Source organism: Lepus europaeus, chromosome 8 (genome assembly GCF_033115175.1).
Source record: "Lepus europaeus isolate LE1 chromosome 8, mLepTim1.pri, whole genome shotgun sequence".
In the NCBI taxonomy this organism is placed as follows: Eukaryota; Metazoa; Chordata; class Mammalia; order Lagomorpha; family Leporidae; genus Lepus; species Lepus europaeus.
In genome coordinates this window covers 58700728-58715070 of record NC_084834.1, presented here as the reverse complement: position 1 = coordinate 58715070, position 14343 = coordinate 58700728, and the positions used below count along the sequence as shown (strand labels likewise).

Below are 14343 nucleotides of genomic sequence, written 5' to 3'. Positions count from 1 at the left end.
TCTTACAGAGAAATGAAAAAGTAAATATTTTCTGTATATGTCACACAGAAAAAAGTTAATTTGTTCGCTATTGCTATGATTCTCACTAAATTGTTGTTTCTAAAGTTAAAAGATAATTTGACCTTATGCAATTCTTCTTGTTAAAATATACATGTTTCCTGTATATAATTGAAACAGTGCTTTATTATGAGATAAAACCTAGTCACATTATTCAATTACAATGTCCATTTTCTTTTCTTTCTTTTTTAAAAAGATCTTATTTATTTATTTGAGAGGTAGAGCTACAGACAGAGAGAGGGAGAGACAAACAGAAAGATTTTCCATCCTCTGGTTCACTCCCCAAATGGCCGCAATGGCTGTAGCTAGGCCATTCCAAAGCGAAGAGCCAGGAGCTTCTTCCAGGTCTCCCATGTGGATGCAAGGGCCCAAGCACTTGGGTCATCTTCCACTGCTTTCCCAGGCCATAGCAGAGAGCTGAATTGGAAAAGGAGCAGCCAGGACTTGAACCATCGCCCATATGGAATGTCAGTGCCACAGGCGGAGACTTATCCTACTATGCCACAACACCACCCCACAATGTCCATCTTCTGTCTTAAAATTCAAATTGAATGTTTTTAAGGTACTACATTACTGTCATAGAATAAATTCTAAATGATAATAGTAAAAAAAGTACCTAAAACTTAAAATATAAATGTTTCTTTTTATCATTTTATTTTCTAAAAATCATTAATTCTTTCTCTAGTCTACATAACTTAAAATTCAAATGTTGGTTGGTTTGTTGATATGTATGATTACTGTTCAAATTCCAGATTAAATTTTAAAATGTTCTAAATTAAAGGCCAACTATAAAAATGTACTAATAATATAAAAATTACTAGCCAAATGTTTGATTTATATGTTCTACATCATTAGACTCTAAGATTTAAAAATGAAATACATCTGTCTCATAAGGATTTCATGAATATTCATAAATTACTGATATGAAGCAGTAGACACAGTGCCCAGCACACAATAAGACTCAAATGATTTTACTTTTAATTATTTTGTTAAGTGGATTGTTGTCATAAAACAGATCTCTGGTTTTTATCAGTGAAATTACTCCTTCAATTGTTCAATCATACTTTACCATGATAATTCTTGCAGTCTTGTGAAGCAAGGCAATCTCATTGTAGTTAAACTCCAAATACAAAAGTGGAGTTTTGCGTGTATAGCTCCTATTAGTGTACCCCACGGTTTTGAGTTTTCATCAGAGTTTACTTTTGATCAAATACAGCACAATATTGCCATGCAGAATGGAAAACTGGATGGAAGCAACTTGGATGGTGGCTCACAGCAAGCCCCACTGACTCCCCCCAACACCCCGGATCCGCGAAGCCCTCCAAATCCAGAGAATATTGCACCAGGTGAATAAAGTCTTCTATATGTAATTGGACATGTATGTTCATTTGTATACATATATACAGAGAGAGACAATATTTAGAAGTATAATTTTACATAGATATTTAAAGCTAAATATTCAATTATTAAATATTTACTAAATGTTTATATAATATAGAGTAAGAAAAGAGAAAATTTGTGTAAAACAAGAGTAATACATTCCTTCTTGGTTGATGAGTTGAAAAGTACAAATAAAGGGAAGAAATTATAACTTATTATAATTTAGCTAATTAACTATTTAATGATTAACCAACTATGCATCTGAAAGTCAGCTTCTCTCAAACATGAGTTGCTACAAGTATCATAATACTGTAATGCTTCAGGAATAGAATTACTTTGAATTGAAATCAGTTATATTAAAAATATATTTAAAAAACCAAAGAAGTGGTGATACGTAGCATTTCTCAACTGTAATATTTTTTCTTATGAATATTTTATATCAAAAAGAAAAAAGTTATTAGTGCTGTATGTAAAAAGAAATCAGAAAATGCTGAATGTTCAAATATGGGAAAAGAGTACAGAAACTATATAAATTTATTATATAAGATACATTTATCTTAATTTAAAAGATTATTATGAAATCCTTCAAGTGATATGACCATTATGTGGAAATATAAAGTATTTTAGGCCAAGAAGGGAAAAAATAAAATACAAAATTAGTGTTCACTAGAATTGTAGCCATATTATCATTATGTTTATGGTGAAGAAAAACTGGAAGATAATATACAAAAATAAAATAATTATTGCTACAATAATGAGATTTCAAAGAATTTTTAAAATATAATATTAAAAAATTTTCCAGTTTCTATAGGTCTAGCTTCCAGTCAACTTCGGGGAAGGGAGAGGCAATAAAATATGGTAATAGAATTATGTGTAGTATATAATATTACAATATAGGACTGGGATCTCTGCTTTCTTAGGGGTGCAGGGCAGACAGGAATGGCTACAAAGAAGAGGTAAACTCAAGCTAGGTATTAAAACAGAAATTTCCATGTGACAAGAACTATGGAGAACATTCCAGGCATGGGGAACAAATGGATGAACATAGACCCATAGTCCTGGAACACAGAATGTGAGCGGCAGGTGGCAGGGAATGAGGCTGGCCAGGTGGGGAGGGCTGCGTGTGTCATGCTGAGTAATTGACATTTTGTCCTGAGGAGCCACTAGAGCACCCGGAGCAGGGCAGGTGAGTGGCCTGATTAAGTCTGCCTGTCAGGAAGGTGATCCTGTGGCAATGTGGAGGGTGGGTGGAAGAGGGACCGTTAGTGTGCAGGATTAGTATGGAGGCTATGGGGAAAACCTGGAAGAGACAGAGTCCCGACCAGGAGAGGAAATAGGGAACATTTCTGGTTGTAATGTTGGCAGACCACCTGTATAAGATTTGAATGAGAGTCTGTTGACAATTTGGATTTGTAGGACATGCTTGAGGCTTACTGAAGCAAAATCTCCAAGTAAGAAAAGAGGAAGAAGTCATTATCTACATTTTAAATAAGTACAAAAGGTGATTGAGAACACAGATAGTTAGTCACTCACTACTTCAGGAATCTTTCCAAAGTATAGTTGCTAATATTTAGTGATTAGTCTCAGGATTGAGGGGGAGTCGAGGATTATGCTCTGTCTTGAGCATCTGAGAGTAAAGTGATAATGTGTGCAAAGATGACCAATATTAAAAAAAAAAAAAAACACAAGCAGGAGGCATTAGAAAATGGCTATTAAGGGTTCCTGTAGAACATTCATTTGGACCAATAAATGATTGAATAGAATGGCTTGCAGAATAAAAACTATAATGGGGGATGGACATTTTGTGCAACAGTTAAGACACTGCTTGGCACATCTGCATCCCATATTGAAGTTCTTGGTTCCTGTCCTGGCTCCACTTCTGATATAGTTTGCTGCTAATGTGCACCTGGGAGGGCAGCAGATGACCCAAGTAGTTGGGTCCCTGCCACCCACATGGGAAACCCAGACTGATTCCCAGGCACCTGGCTTTAGCCTGGCCTAGCACTGAGTGTTGTTGGCATTTGGGAAGTGATCAGTAGATGAAAGAGCTCTCTGTCTCTCAAATAAAAAATGAAAGTAAATAAATAAAACGCTTTAAAAAGTTGGACCCATCAATTTGTAATTATGAATATAAATGGAATATTTTAGGCAGAGTGTATAGTGCCAGAGCAGAGTGTTGAGAAACACAAGGGAAGGGAGATTTTTGCCTTCACTGCTATTTCCCCAGGGCACTATACAACAGACACTCAAATAGGTAGGTGCAAATGAATTAAATAATTGTGGTATTTAGAGTCCAGGATAAATTAATAGTGAGGGCATAATAATATCTGTAGTATATTTTTTATGGTGGCCATGTATTCTTCCCTCTTACTCATATTTTGTCATTTCCATAGGCATATTGAAGGCATAACTTTTTATTATTTTTTAATTTTTAAAGCTTTTATTTAATAAATATAAATTTTGTAAGTACAACTTTTGAATTATAGCGGTTTTGGATTATAGCGGTTCTCCCCCCCATACCCACCCTCCCACCCCCAGACCATCCCACCTCCTACTCCCTCTCCCATCCCATTTTTCATTAAGATTCATTTTTAATTATCTATATACAGAAGATCAACTCTATACTAAGTAAGGATTTCAACAGTTTGCACCCACACAGATACACAAAGTATGAAGTACTGTTTGAAGACTAGTTTTACTGTTAATTCTCAATTTACAACACATTAAGGACAGAGATCCTACTTGGGGAGCAAGTGCACAGTGACTCCCGTTGTTGATTTAAAAATCAACACTCTTATTTACAAGGTCAGTCACTCACCCAAGGCTCTTGTCATGAGCTGCCAAGGCTATGGAAGCCTCTTGAGTTCACAAACTCTGACATTATTTAGACAAGGCCATAATCAAAATGGAAGCTCTCTCCTCCCTTTAGAGAAAGGTACCTCCTTCTTTGATGGCTCCTTCTTTCCACCCGGATCTCACTCACAGAGATCTTTCCTTTAGTCAAGGAAAAAAATAACAGTATGATTTGGAAAATTTGAACAGTCTGAAAATGGTTTCTTTTTAAAATCCTGTAAGCTTAAAGTGTTTTTAAAATGTCTTACAGACTGCTGCTGAGAGATAGGAAAAGAATACATTCTTATAAATTTACCCCAGCATAAAAAATTAAACATGGCAAGATGTTAGGTGGAGCTTAGTAACTCTCAGGCACTCTGTGTACTTATTCTTGTTGCATTTTTCCAAAGGATATTCTGGACCACTGAAGGAAATTCCTCCAGAAAGATTCAACACCACAGCGGTCCCTAAGTACTACCAGTCTCCCTGGGAACAGGCCATTGGTGATGACCCAGAGCTTTTAGAGGCTTTGTACCCTAAGCTTTTCAAGCCTGAAGGAAAGGCAGAGCTGCCCGATTACAGGAGCTTTAACAGGTAACTCAGCGTCTTGGGTGACACTGTCGGCACGTAACACTAAGATTTCCTGTCATGATGCAGAGAACTGAATTTTGTGGTTGAAAAAAAAAAATGGTTTTCTTTTAAGAACAGAATCTAAATAGATCTTTTATAAGCCTAGGCAAAGACTCATTTTTGCACTATTACTAATATTTTAAATCTTGGATCATTTTCATCTAAAAATACAGGAAATGACTCAGAAACTACTATTGTTACAACATCAAGATTATCCCTCCACCTTTAAAAAATGATGTTTTAATAACAATTTCTAATGGAAAAGTTAATATATTAGCTTGTGTTTATTCATAGTACTATTCAAAAATTTCAGAAATAGTTCATATTCAGGGCTATGAGAATTAGAGATTAGGCTAGGTTGTAGGTATTGTACAGACTTGATCCTCCAAAAGTTCAGCACATGTACAAACCAAAATTTATGCTACCAAAAATATTGCAAATAATGTTTGTAGTATATATTGTATGGTGGCCATGTTTTTTCCCTCTTACTCAATTTTTGTCATTTCCACGGGGATACTGAATATTTTTAATGTCACCATCATCCATGCTTGACTTTACTTTTGGAATAAAATATTTTCCATATGCTGTCTCACACTAACTATTTAAGAACTATTCACCTAAAATGAACAAATTAAGGAGTTAATCTTTGATTTACAGAAAAGATTGATACATGGGTTGCACTTGAATAGCAATCTTTATTTCTTTAATTATTATACTAATAAAATCTTAGTTTTCACATGCTGCTCTATTAGTAATTCATCTATTGCATAAATGAGGCATACCATAATTTTTTTGATGTTCCACAGAATTTGAAGAGCTATTCAGGAGTGGCAGAGAAAGGAGGTTGAAATCCCATTCTTATCAAGGCCATAATTTTCTTTTCCAAAATGAAAGTCTAGAAAATTATAAAAGCAAAACACTAGGGAAAAATGGAGACTAAGGGAAAATTCCAGGCCTGTTTTTGAGATTAGTGCTTAAAAGGTGCTGTGAGACATCTTCAGTACCCCAAACCTGCTGAGCTGCTTACTTTTTTATTTATTTATTTATTTATTTTATTTTTGACAGGCAGAGTGGACAGTGAGAGAGAGAGAGACAGAGAGAAAGGTCTTCCTTTTGCCGTTGGTTCACCCTCCAATGGCCGCCGCGGTAGCGCGCTGCGGCCGGCGCACCGCGCTGATCCGAAGCCAGGAGCCAGGTGCTTATCCTGGTCTCCCATGGGGTGCAGAGCCCAAACACTTGGGCTATCCTCCACTGCACTCCCTGGCCACGCAGAGAGCTGGCCTGGAAGAGGGGCAACCGGGACAGGATCGGTGCCCCGACCGGGACTAGAACCCAGTGTGCCGGCGCCGCAAGGTGGAGGATTAGCCTGTTGAGCCACGGCGCCGGCCATGAGCTGCTTACTTTCAGTTCTACAAGCATCCTAGTGTATTTGGGTCAGAGGTGCCTATCGATTACACAAATGCTATATCAACGAGCACAATCCCATCCACTAGGAAAAGGCACTCCCTGTGTACAATCAAAGCTTTTGTCAATGTAACATATTCACATTGTGTGTATATGGATGTGTGTGTGTCAGAGAGAGAATTTAATCTGCCAGTAAGTTTCTTTTACTCCAGAAAATCTTATTCCTTTTTACATATACATCAACATACAAATAAAAATATGACAATATATTAACCTATGAAACAAAACATGATGCGATGCATAGACATTCCAAATTGTTAGTTTTAAGATCCTTTTTGTTCTTATGTATGTACACAAAAGTATACAAAGTGTAAGGCTTTGTCTATTCTATAGATTGCTTTAAAAGTCCACTTGACAACAATTAAACAGTGTAATCATATCTTTGGTTTAAATGCTTGCTGAATGATTGAGTATGTAACAACTTCTTAAAGTAGTATTTCTATTTTCCAGCTATGGTATACAAGTTCACATCAGAACAATTTCAGGAAAAAAACTAGAAAAGCAAGTTTTAAAAATTATTTTTAAAATGGTTGAAAAGCTACCAAGGAATTGGTCCCAGAAGCCCAGATACCCTTTCCTGAAGAAAGAGAAATTCAGTGATGTAAACCCACATTTCCCCTCAGGACACTTGCCGATCAAATCTCCCAACAGTGTCAGGTCTGGAAAGACCAAAAATAGGAGGATACAGTCTTCCAAAGTGGATGAGCCTGAGAAAATATTTTGTATTTTCAGACAGGAGCCCTCCAATGGTGTCCATTGGAGTAAGGGCAAACAAGAATTAGATCAGCCTTCACACAGCTAATGTCACTCTTAGTCAACACTGTCTTAGATCAGATAAGTCCAACTCCCCTCACTCAAACCGCCAGTCATGAAAAAGCAAATTCTCTCTGGAAGATGGCACCATTCAGAGTCTCAAGTCATCTCTACAATGGGGTGTTTTCTTCAAAATCTTTTCTTGCAGTAAGATACACATACCACATAATTTACCATATTAACCAATTTTAAGTGTACAAGTGAGTGGTATTAAGAATTCATTCTGGGCTGGCGCCGCAGCTCACTAGGCTAATCCTCCGCCTGCGGCACCGGCACCCCGGGTTCTAGTCCCGGTCGGGGTGCTAGATTCTGTCCTGGTCGCTCCTCTTTCTGTCCAGCTCTCTGCTGTCTCCCAGGAGTGCAGTGGAGGATGGCCCAGGTCCTTGGGCCCTGCACCCACATGGAAGACCAGGAGAAGCACCTGGCCCCTGGCTTCGGATTGGCGCGGTGCGCCAGCCGCAGCGGCCATTGAGGGGGTGAACCAACGGAAAAGGAAGACCTTTCTGTCTCTCTCTCTCACTGTCCACTCTGCCTGTCAAAAAAAAAAAAAAAAAAAGATTCATTCTGATTCATAATGTTGAGTAACTATAATCACTATTCATCTCCACAACTCTTTTCATCTTCTAAAACTGGAACTCTGTGCCCATTGAGTAGTAACTCCCCCAAGTCTCTGATGACTACCATCTGCTTTCTGTTGCTATGATTTTTGCTTCTCTGAATACTTTATTTAAGTGGAATCAACAGTTTTTCTTTTTATGACTGACTTATTTCACTTATCATAATGATTTCAAAGTCTTAAAAATATTTTATGAGTTTATGTTACTATAAGTGCCAAGATTTGACTACAACTCCAGGTAGGAGGGACTTGTGATTGGGCCAGGACATAGATGGAGCTCAAGTAGGCTCTTAATGTCTGTAGACATTCTGAGATTGTTCATTTTATAAACATTATGTACATGCTTTGAAATTTTCTGTACTTGCATTATATTGAAAGAAAGAAATGTTTTAAAAAACTATTAAATGCAATTAATGACAGATTAGACATGGTTGAATAGAGGACTGGTAAACTGATGAGAAAATATTACAATGAAAGCATATGGGAAAAATTTCAAAATGTAGTAAAAGAGCAGAAGATACACTTGGAGCGGTAACAAATATGTCAACATGTGTGTAACTGGAGTCTCAAAAGAGGACTATATTGGAAGAATGGCCCACAATCTTTTGAAATTGATGTGAGACATCACGCCTCAGGTTCAAGAAGTACTATATGACCCAAAGGAGGGAAATACAAAGTAAACCACACAAAACAACATGAATGCAAACAAAAGACAAAAGAGGGGCAGACATTTAGCCTGCTTGTTAAAATGCCATTGTCCCATATCTGAGTATTAGGGTTCAGTTCCAGAATTTGCTCTCCTGATTCCAGCTTCCTGCTAATGCTGACCCTGAAGCAGCAGTGATGGTTCAAGAAATTGGATTCCTGCTACCCAAATGGGAGACCTGGACTTCATTTCCTGCTCCAGCCCCAACTTTTTTTTTTTTTTTTTTTTTTTTTTTTTTTTTAAGATTTTATTTGTTTACTTGAAAGTCAGAGTTACAGAGAGACAGAGGCAGAGGCAGAGAGAGAGGTCTTCCATCCGCTGGTTCACCCCCCAATTTGCCACAACAGTCGGAGCTGTGCTGTTCCAAAGGCAGGAGCCAGGAGCTTCTTCTGGGTCTCCCACACGGGTGCAGGGGCCCAAGGACTTGGGCCATCCTCCACTGCTTTCCCAAGCCACACCAGAGAGCTGGCTCAGAAGTGGAGCAGCTGGGACTAGAACCGGCAGCCATATGGGATGCTGACACTGCAGGCAGCAGCTTTACCTGCTACGCCACAGCACCAGCTCCCATAGCCCCAACTTCTGTGAACATTTAGGGAGCATCCCATGGATGGAAGCTCTCTTTCTCTTATCCTCTCTCTCCCTCTTTCTTTCTCTGACTGTCTTTCTACCTCTCAAACAAAACTAAACAAAAGCAGACAATAAGAAAATGTGAACAGTAGGGAATAAACAGTGCACTATGTTAAAAGGAGCCAAAATAAGATACTTGATTTCCCAGCTGAAGTCATGGAACACAGTAGAATAGCAGCTTTAAAATTATTAAGTAACTGTCAACTATCATAATTTATCAGTGAAATAATCTTTAAAGGAAAAAGTTAAAATAAAAAATGCACATTTTTCAGACAAAGATATTATTTGTTGACCCCTTAGATAATAAGACAAGAATAGAATAACAAAAGAAAGAAAAAATGAAAGTCATTAGTTACAAATGACACAATTATGTCCACAATACATTCAAAAGAAGCTACAGGGAAATCATTAGAATAAGTAAATGAATTTAGTATGAGTCTAGAATCGGTCTACGTAATAATTACTGATATTTTTACATACCAGCAACAAATAATTAGAAAATAAGTAGTATTCATTGATTTTTACCTATGATTTGTGTGCTTTTCTTTGTGTATTTTATACTTTAATAAAAAAATTTTGTGTACTTCTTACTTTTTAAAAAAATATTTATTAATTTGAAAGTCAGAGATAGAGAGGGAGAGGCAGAGAAAGAAAGAGAGGGAGAGGGGAGGGGGGGGAAAAGGGTAGGAAAGGGGGGGAGAGGGGAAGAGAAAGGGGGGGGGGAGAATTTTCCATCTATTGCCTCAGTACCCAGATAGCTGCAAGGGCCAGAGTTTGGCCAAGCTGAAATCAAGAGCCAGGAGCTTCATCAGGGCTTCCCACACGAGTATCAAGGGTCTATTCCCAGGTCAACTGCAGGGAGCTTGATTGGAAGTGGAAAAGCTGGGACCGGAACCAGTGCCCATATGGGTTGCTGGTGTCACAGGTGGCGGCTTTACCTACTTTACCATAGCCCAAGTCCATACTTTTTTTTTATCTTACACTACACTTCATTAACAATTTTTTAAAAATCATATGAGCACCTATAAATTGAATGGGACAAAAGCCATTTTTGAAACTAATGCAGAAGAAAATCTAGTCATTTAGAAGAAAAATTAAAATCATTTCCAGGTATATATATAGTGGATTATTATTTGCCTTGTTGTGGGCTATGAATAGGATTATATTTTGTCAAACCATTTTAGATGATGAAAAAAAAAATCTGACCAAAAATTGTTTCTCATGAAACTATTATAAGTACAATTTTCCTTTATGTTTCTTAAGTAATTCAACATGTTATTACATTAAGAGTTTCTTATAATTTATCTATTTTTCTCACTTTTGTGAAAACAAATGGGAACAACAGAGAAAGAAAAAAACAAGCAGATATTACCACAGTTCTTGCAAGGACTAAAGCAATATAATTTTGTCATTCTTTATTGTTACACATAATTATTAGATATTGTTATTAAAATACAGAATTCTAAGGTGTACTTGAATAGCATTTGGCAGATTGAATGGATAAAAGTAGTCTCTGAGGCCTAATTACAATTTCAAAATGCCCTGGAGTTTAATGCAATTCTATTTTCTCATATTCCTTTTGAGCATATTCAACTTTTGTGCTGTATTCACATAATATTCTATTAAACCGAGATAATATGAGAAAAAATGAGCTGGGAGCAAAGAAGTTTCCAGCTCTGCATCAAAAAGCAAACAACACTTTGAGTGTATCACTTAGCCTCTGCTTACCTTAATTTCCTCATCAGTAAAATAACTTCTATGATTCCATGATTTAAGTACCTTTAAATAAAGAACATATATTAGATATTTAATAGAATATTATTCTAATTTCTATACAAACATATTAGCTATGTATATTTTCTTTTTTAAGATTTATTTATTTATTTGAAAGGTAGAGTTACAGAGAAAGAGAGGGAGAGACATAAAGAGAGAGAGAAAGAGCTCCCATCCCCTGGTTGACTACCAAGATGGCTGCAATGACCAGGATGAGGGCCAGGCCAAAGCCAGGAGCTCTTTCCAGGTCTCCCACGTGGGTGGCAGGGGTCCAGACATTTGGGCCATCCTCTGTGCTTTTCCTTGGTGATTAGCAGGGATCTGGTTCACAGTGGAGCAGCAGGGACACAAACCCACAATATGGGATGCCAGCATTGCAGGTGGTAGCTTTACCCATTAAGCCACAATGCCAGGCCCCCATTACCTACTTCTTTAGCTTATAAAATAATTAGAAGTAATTATGATTGCATTATGTGTCTCACACTATTAATTCCACAAATTTTTAATTTTTACAAATGTAAGTCCAAGACTGATCAGTTGCAATAAATAAGAAAGCATTTATTAACCATGAATCTGAGTGACACAGGTTTGTTATTCAACACATAGATGGCAAAGTATAAAATTCACTTTAAGTCAGATCTATGTTTGAAGAATTTATATTATGGGAATAAGGAAATGCATGATTTTATTTCAGTAGACTATTTTAAATATTTCTGTGGAAATTTTTGCTTCACTAACTTTAACTAAAACTTGAAACTATTTTCAGAGATCTTAAAACTCCTACAAGTCATCTCTTGCTTTGAATGACAACATTTCTGTTAGTGGAATCTCTTTAATTTGTGTGTTGAAGGCAACAAAATTCAAACAAACAGGATATATCGTCTCTGTGGTGCCAAAGCAAAGCAAAGGAAACTCTGCTTTCCAGACAGCAAACTTTCACTGGATCTGTGGCAGGAAGTAGGAGATGGGTGATGGAACAGAAGGGAATGTTTTCATTTACAAGAGAAGAAAATGACCCACAGATGGTAGGAAAAAAACAAGACAGAAATGGATTAAAAAGGGAAAAAGCAATCCATTAAATGCACAACACACATATTGGATTTTAGTGTAGAGGAATATTTCTTTTTTGACTGATTCAAAAATTTTAAAATGATAGTAAAATTCATTTCTTGAATGCCAAGTACATGATTAATTACCCAAACTCAACTTAATTCTAGAAATGTTCAATACCAGCCTCTTGGATCCAGTGGAGAACCATTCTTAAAACCTCAATGATGGCTGTGCTGTGCAGTTATACATTTAGGATAGCCATGCTTGGTTTAGTATTCTATTCTTCCTGTCTTGGAATTGTTAATTTTTGAAGACAGAGCCCTGTGTTTTCAATTTGCATTGGGCCCTACAAATCTTGCAGCTGGTCCTGATCTAGGGCTATATGCTGAAGAAGCATCTTCCTGACCCGCCAAACAGAGTAAGGTGTTTTTTTATTCTTGGCTCTTCTGCACTCAAGATATGCTTCCCTAGCTTACTCTGTTTCATTGTTTCTCAGGTTTCATTGTTTCTCTATGAACTCATTGAGGTTAAGGCCTACTATATCATAGTCTTTTCATCGTGGACTCCATATCACGTAGCCAAGTGTCTAGACATGATAAGAAATCAGTAGTTTGTCTTATGAATAAATAAATGAGCCCACAAATAAACACTTTAAGAGTGCTAAGATTTTCAAATGATAAAATATTATCTTGTATATCTTCAACATTCAAGAATAAGAAGTTTTGTTTTGTACTGAATCAAATTTGAATCACAAAGTCTTTTCAAGTCATTGAATCAGAACAGACAATGTAGCACATTTGAATCAGTTAATTGTATCATAAGGTGACAGCACCCTGGTTTGATGTCATTTAGACATAGCTGAAGTTGGTTGAGATTTCTAAGCACAATACTATACTTAGAAAATGAACTCAGAAAGTCCAATGTTCTTTAATAATTACTTTGTGGGTGTACTAGAAACAGATAGTGACTAGGAAAATGGGACTCCAGTGAGTCTGACTGCCTGGCTTCAAATCCTGGTCCCACAACTTCATAAGTGGTTGACATAAGGCTGAGTCATTTAACTTATCTGTGCCTGTTAAATGGGACTCTGAAAACAACCAACCTGGAAGGTGATTGTGAGGCTTGAATGAGACAATCACATGAAGCCTTAGGTACCAAGAGTGTGGCCATAAACAAGCAGCACTGGCATTACCTGGGAACTGACTAGAAATGAATGCAGTGTCTCAATCCCCACCTCTCTCCCTACCCTGCGCCGTGGCTCATCATGTTTTAAAAACTTAAAGTTCTGAAAAAGAATGTCTAGGTAGTATTTTTGTTTCTTTCTCATGGATTTTATGTAGCATTTGGTGACTCATTTTGCTCTACAAACTCTTCTTCAACTCAGAAAAATATCTTCTATCATATCTTCTGCATGTGATTGTGATCTTAATATTGTTTTCTTCTTCTGGAAGCTTGTATAGTCTATTTTAACTGTTATTGATTTACTTATGTATCTATGGTATTATCTAGTGTATTCTGGGAGAGTTCTTTGCCATAATTTAATATGCCTTTCTATGGAAAATAACTTTACTATCTGCTCAACAGGCTGCAAGTTCTTGAGAGTCTAGAACTTCCACTTATTTGCTTCTAGAAAATTCTGGAAAAATAATCCATATTCATTATTATCATTTGGCTCTCTCAGATGGACTGAGATACTGTCTGGTAATGAAGGCTTATGAACTTGCTAGAAAAACTATGTCAGTGTACTGAGAAGGTAGGCTATGAGGAGTATCTCTAAGAGGATATTTGTATTAAGAGTTCTGCAAACAAAAACCCAGAATTCATACAAAAAGAAACTACCAAAGCCTACATGTTACATCTATGCAAAAAAAGGGGAGGAGGAGCTATAAAATTACAAATTTGGGGTCCAATTTAATCGATAGAGACTGAATTTTAGGAATATGTTATCTTTACTACAAAACTGCAAATATTATAGAGTTCAAAAGTCCCAGAATATCCAGTGAATGCTTTAAAACAATATTTTATTGTTTTACATGTTTAGCACCAAATATTCAAAGGTGTTTGATGATAAATTTTCAAATTAATGTGTGCGATTTCAAATGTTTCTGAATTAGGATAACATACTTTTCAGGAGCTTTTTGGAATTACTTTCTCCTCTGCGTATAATAATATTTTTTAAAGGAGAGTGTCAAATTATATGGCAATTTAAAAGCAACATAAGGACATTTTGAAATAAAATGTGACAGTGAGCACTTTACACCTGCTGTTCTCACAGGCTGTGCTAACATTCAATATTATTAGCAACAGTCATCTTTATCTTTGTATTAAAAGATTTATTTATATATTTGAGAGGTAGAGTTACAGACAGACAGAGAGAGAGAGAGAGAGAGAGAAG

The 14343-nt window shown here is 36.6% G+C and overlaps 1 protein-coding gene across 1 annotated transcript in view; it reads left to right on the top strand.

Moving 5' to 3' along the window:
• The window catches only part of MYOZ2 (myozenin 2), a 36539-nt gene that overhangs the window by 18550 nt on the left and 3646 nt on the right, over positions 1-14343 (top strand). The window contains exons 4-5 of the mRNA XM_062199696.1: positions 1274-1403; positions 4680-4863. Coding sequence (XP_062055680.1) covers positions 1274-1403; positions 4680-4863 — 314 coding nt within the window. The remainder of the gene's footprint in view (positions 1-1273; positions 1404-4679; positions 4864-14343) is intronic.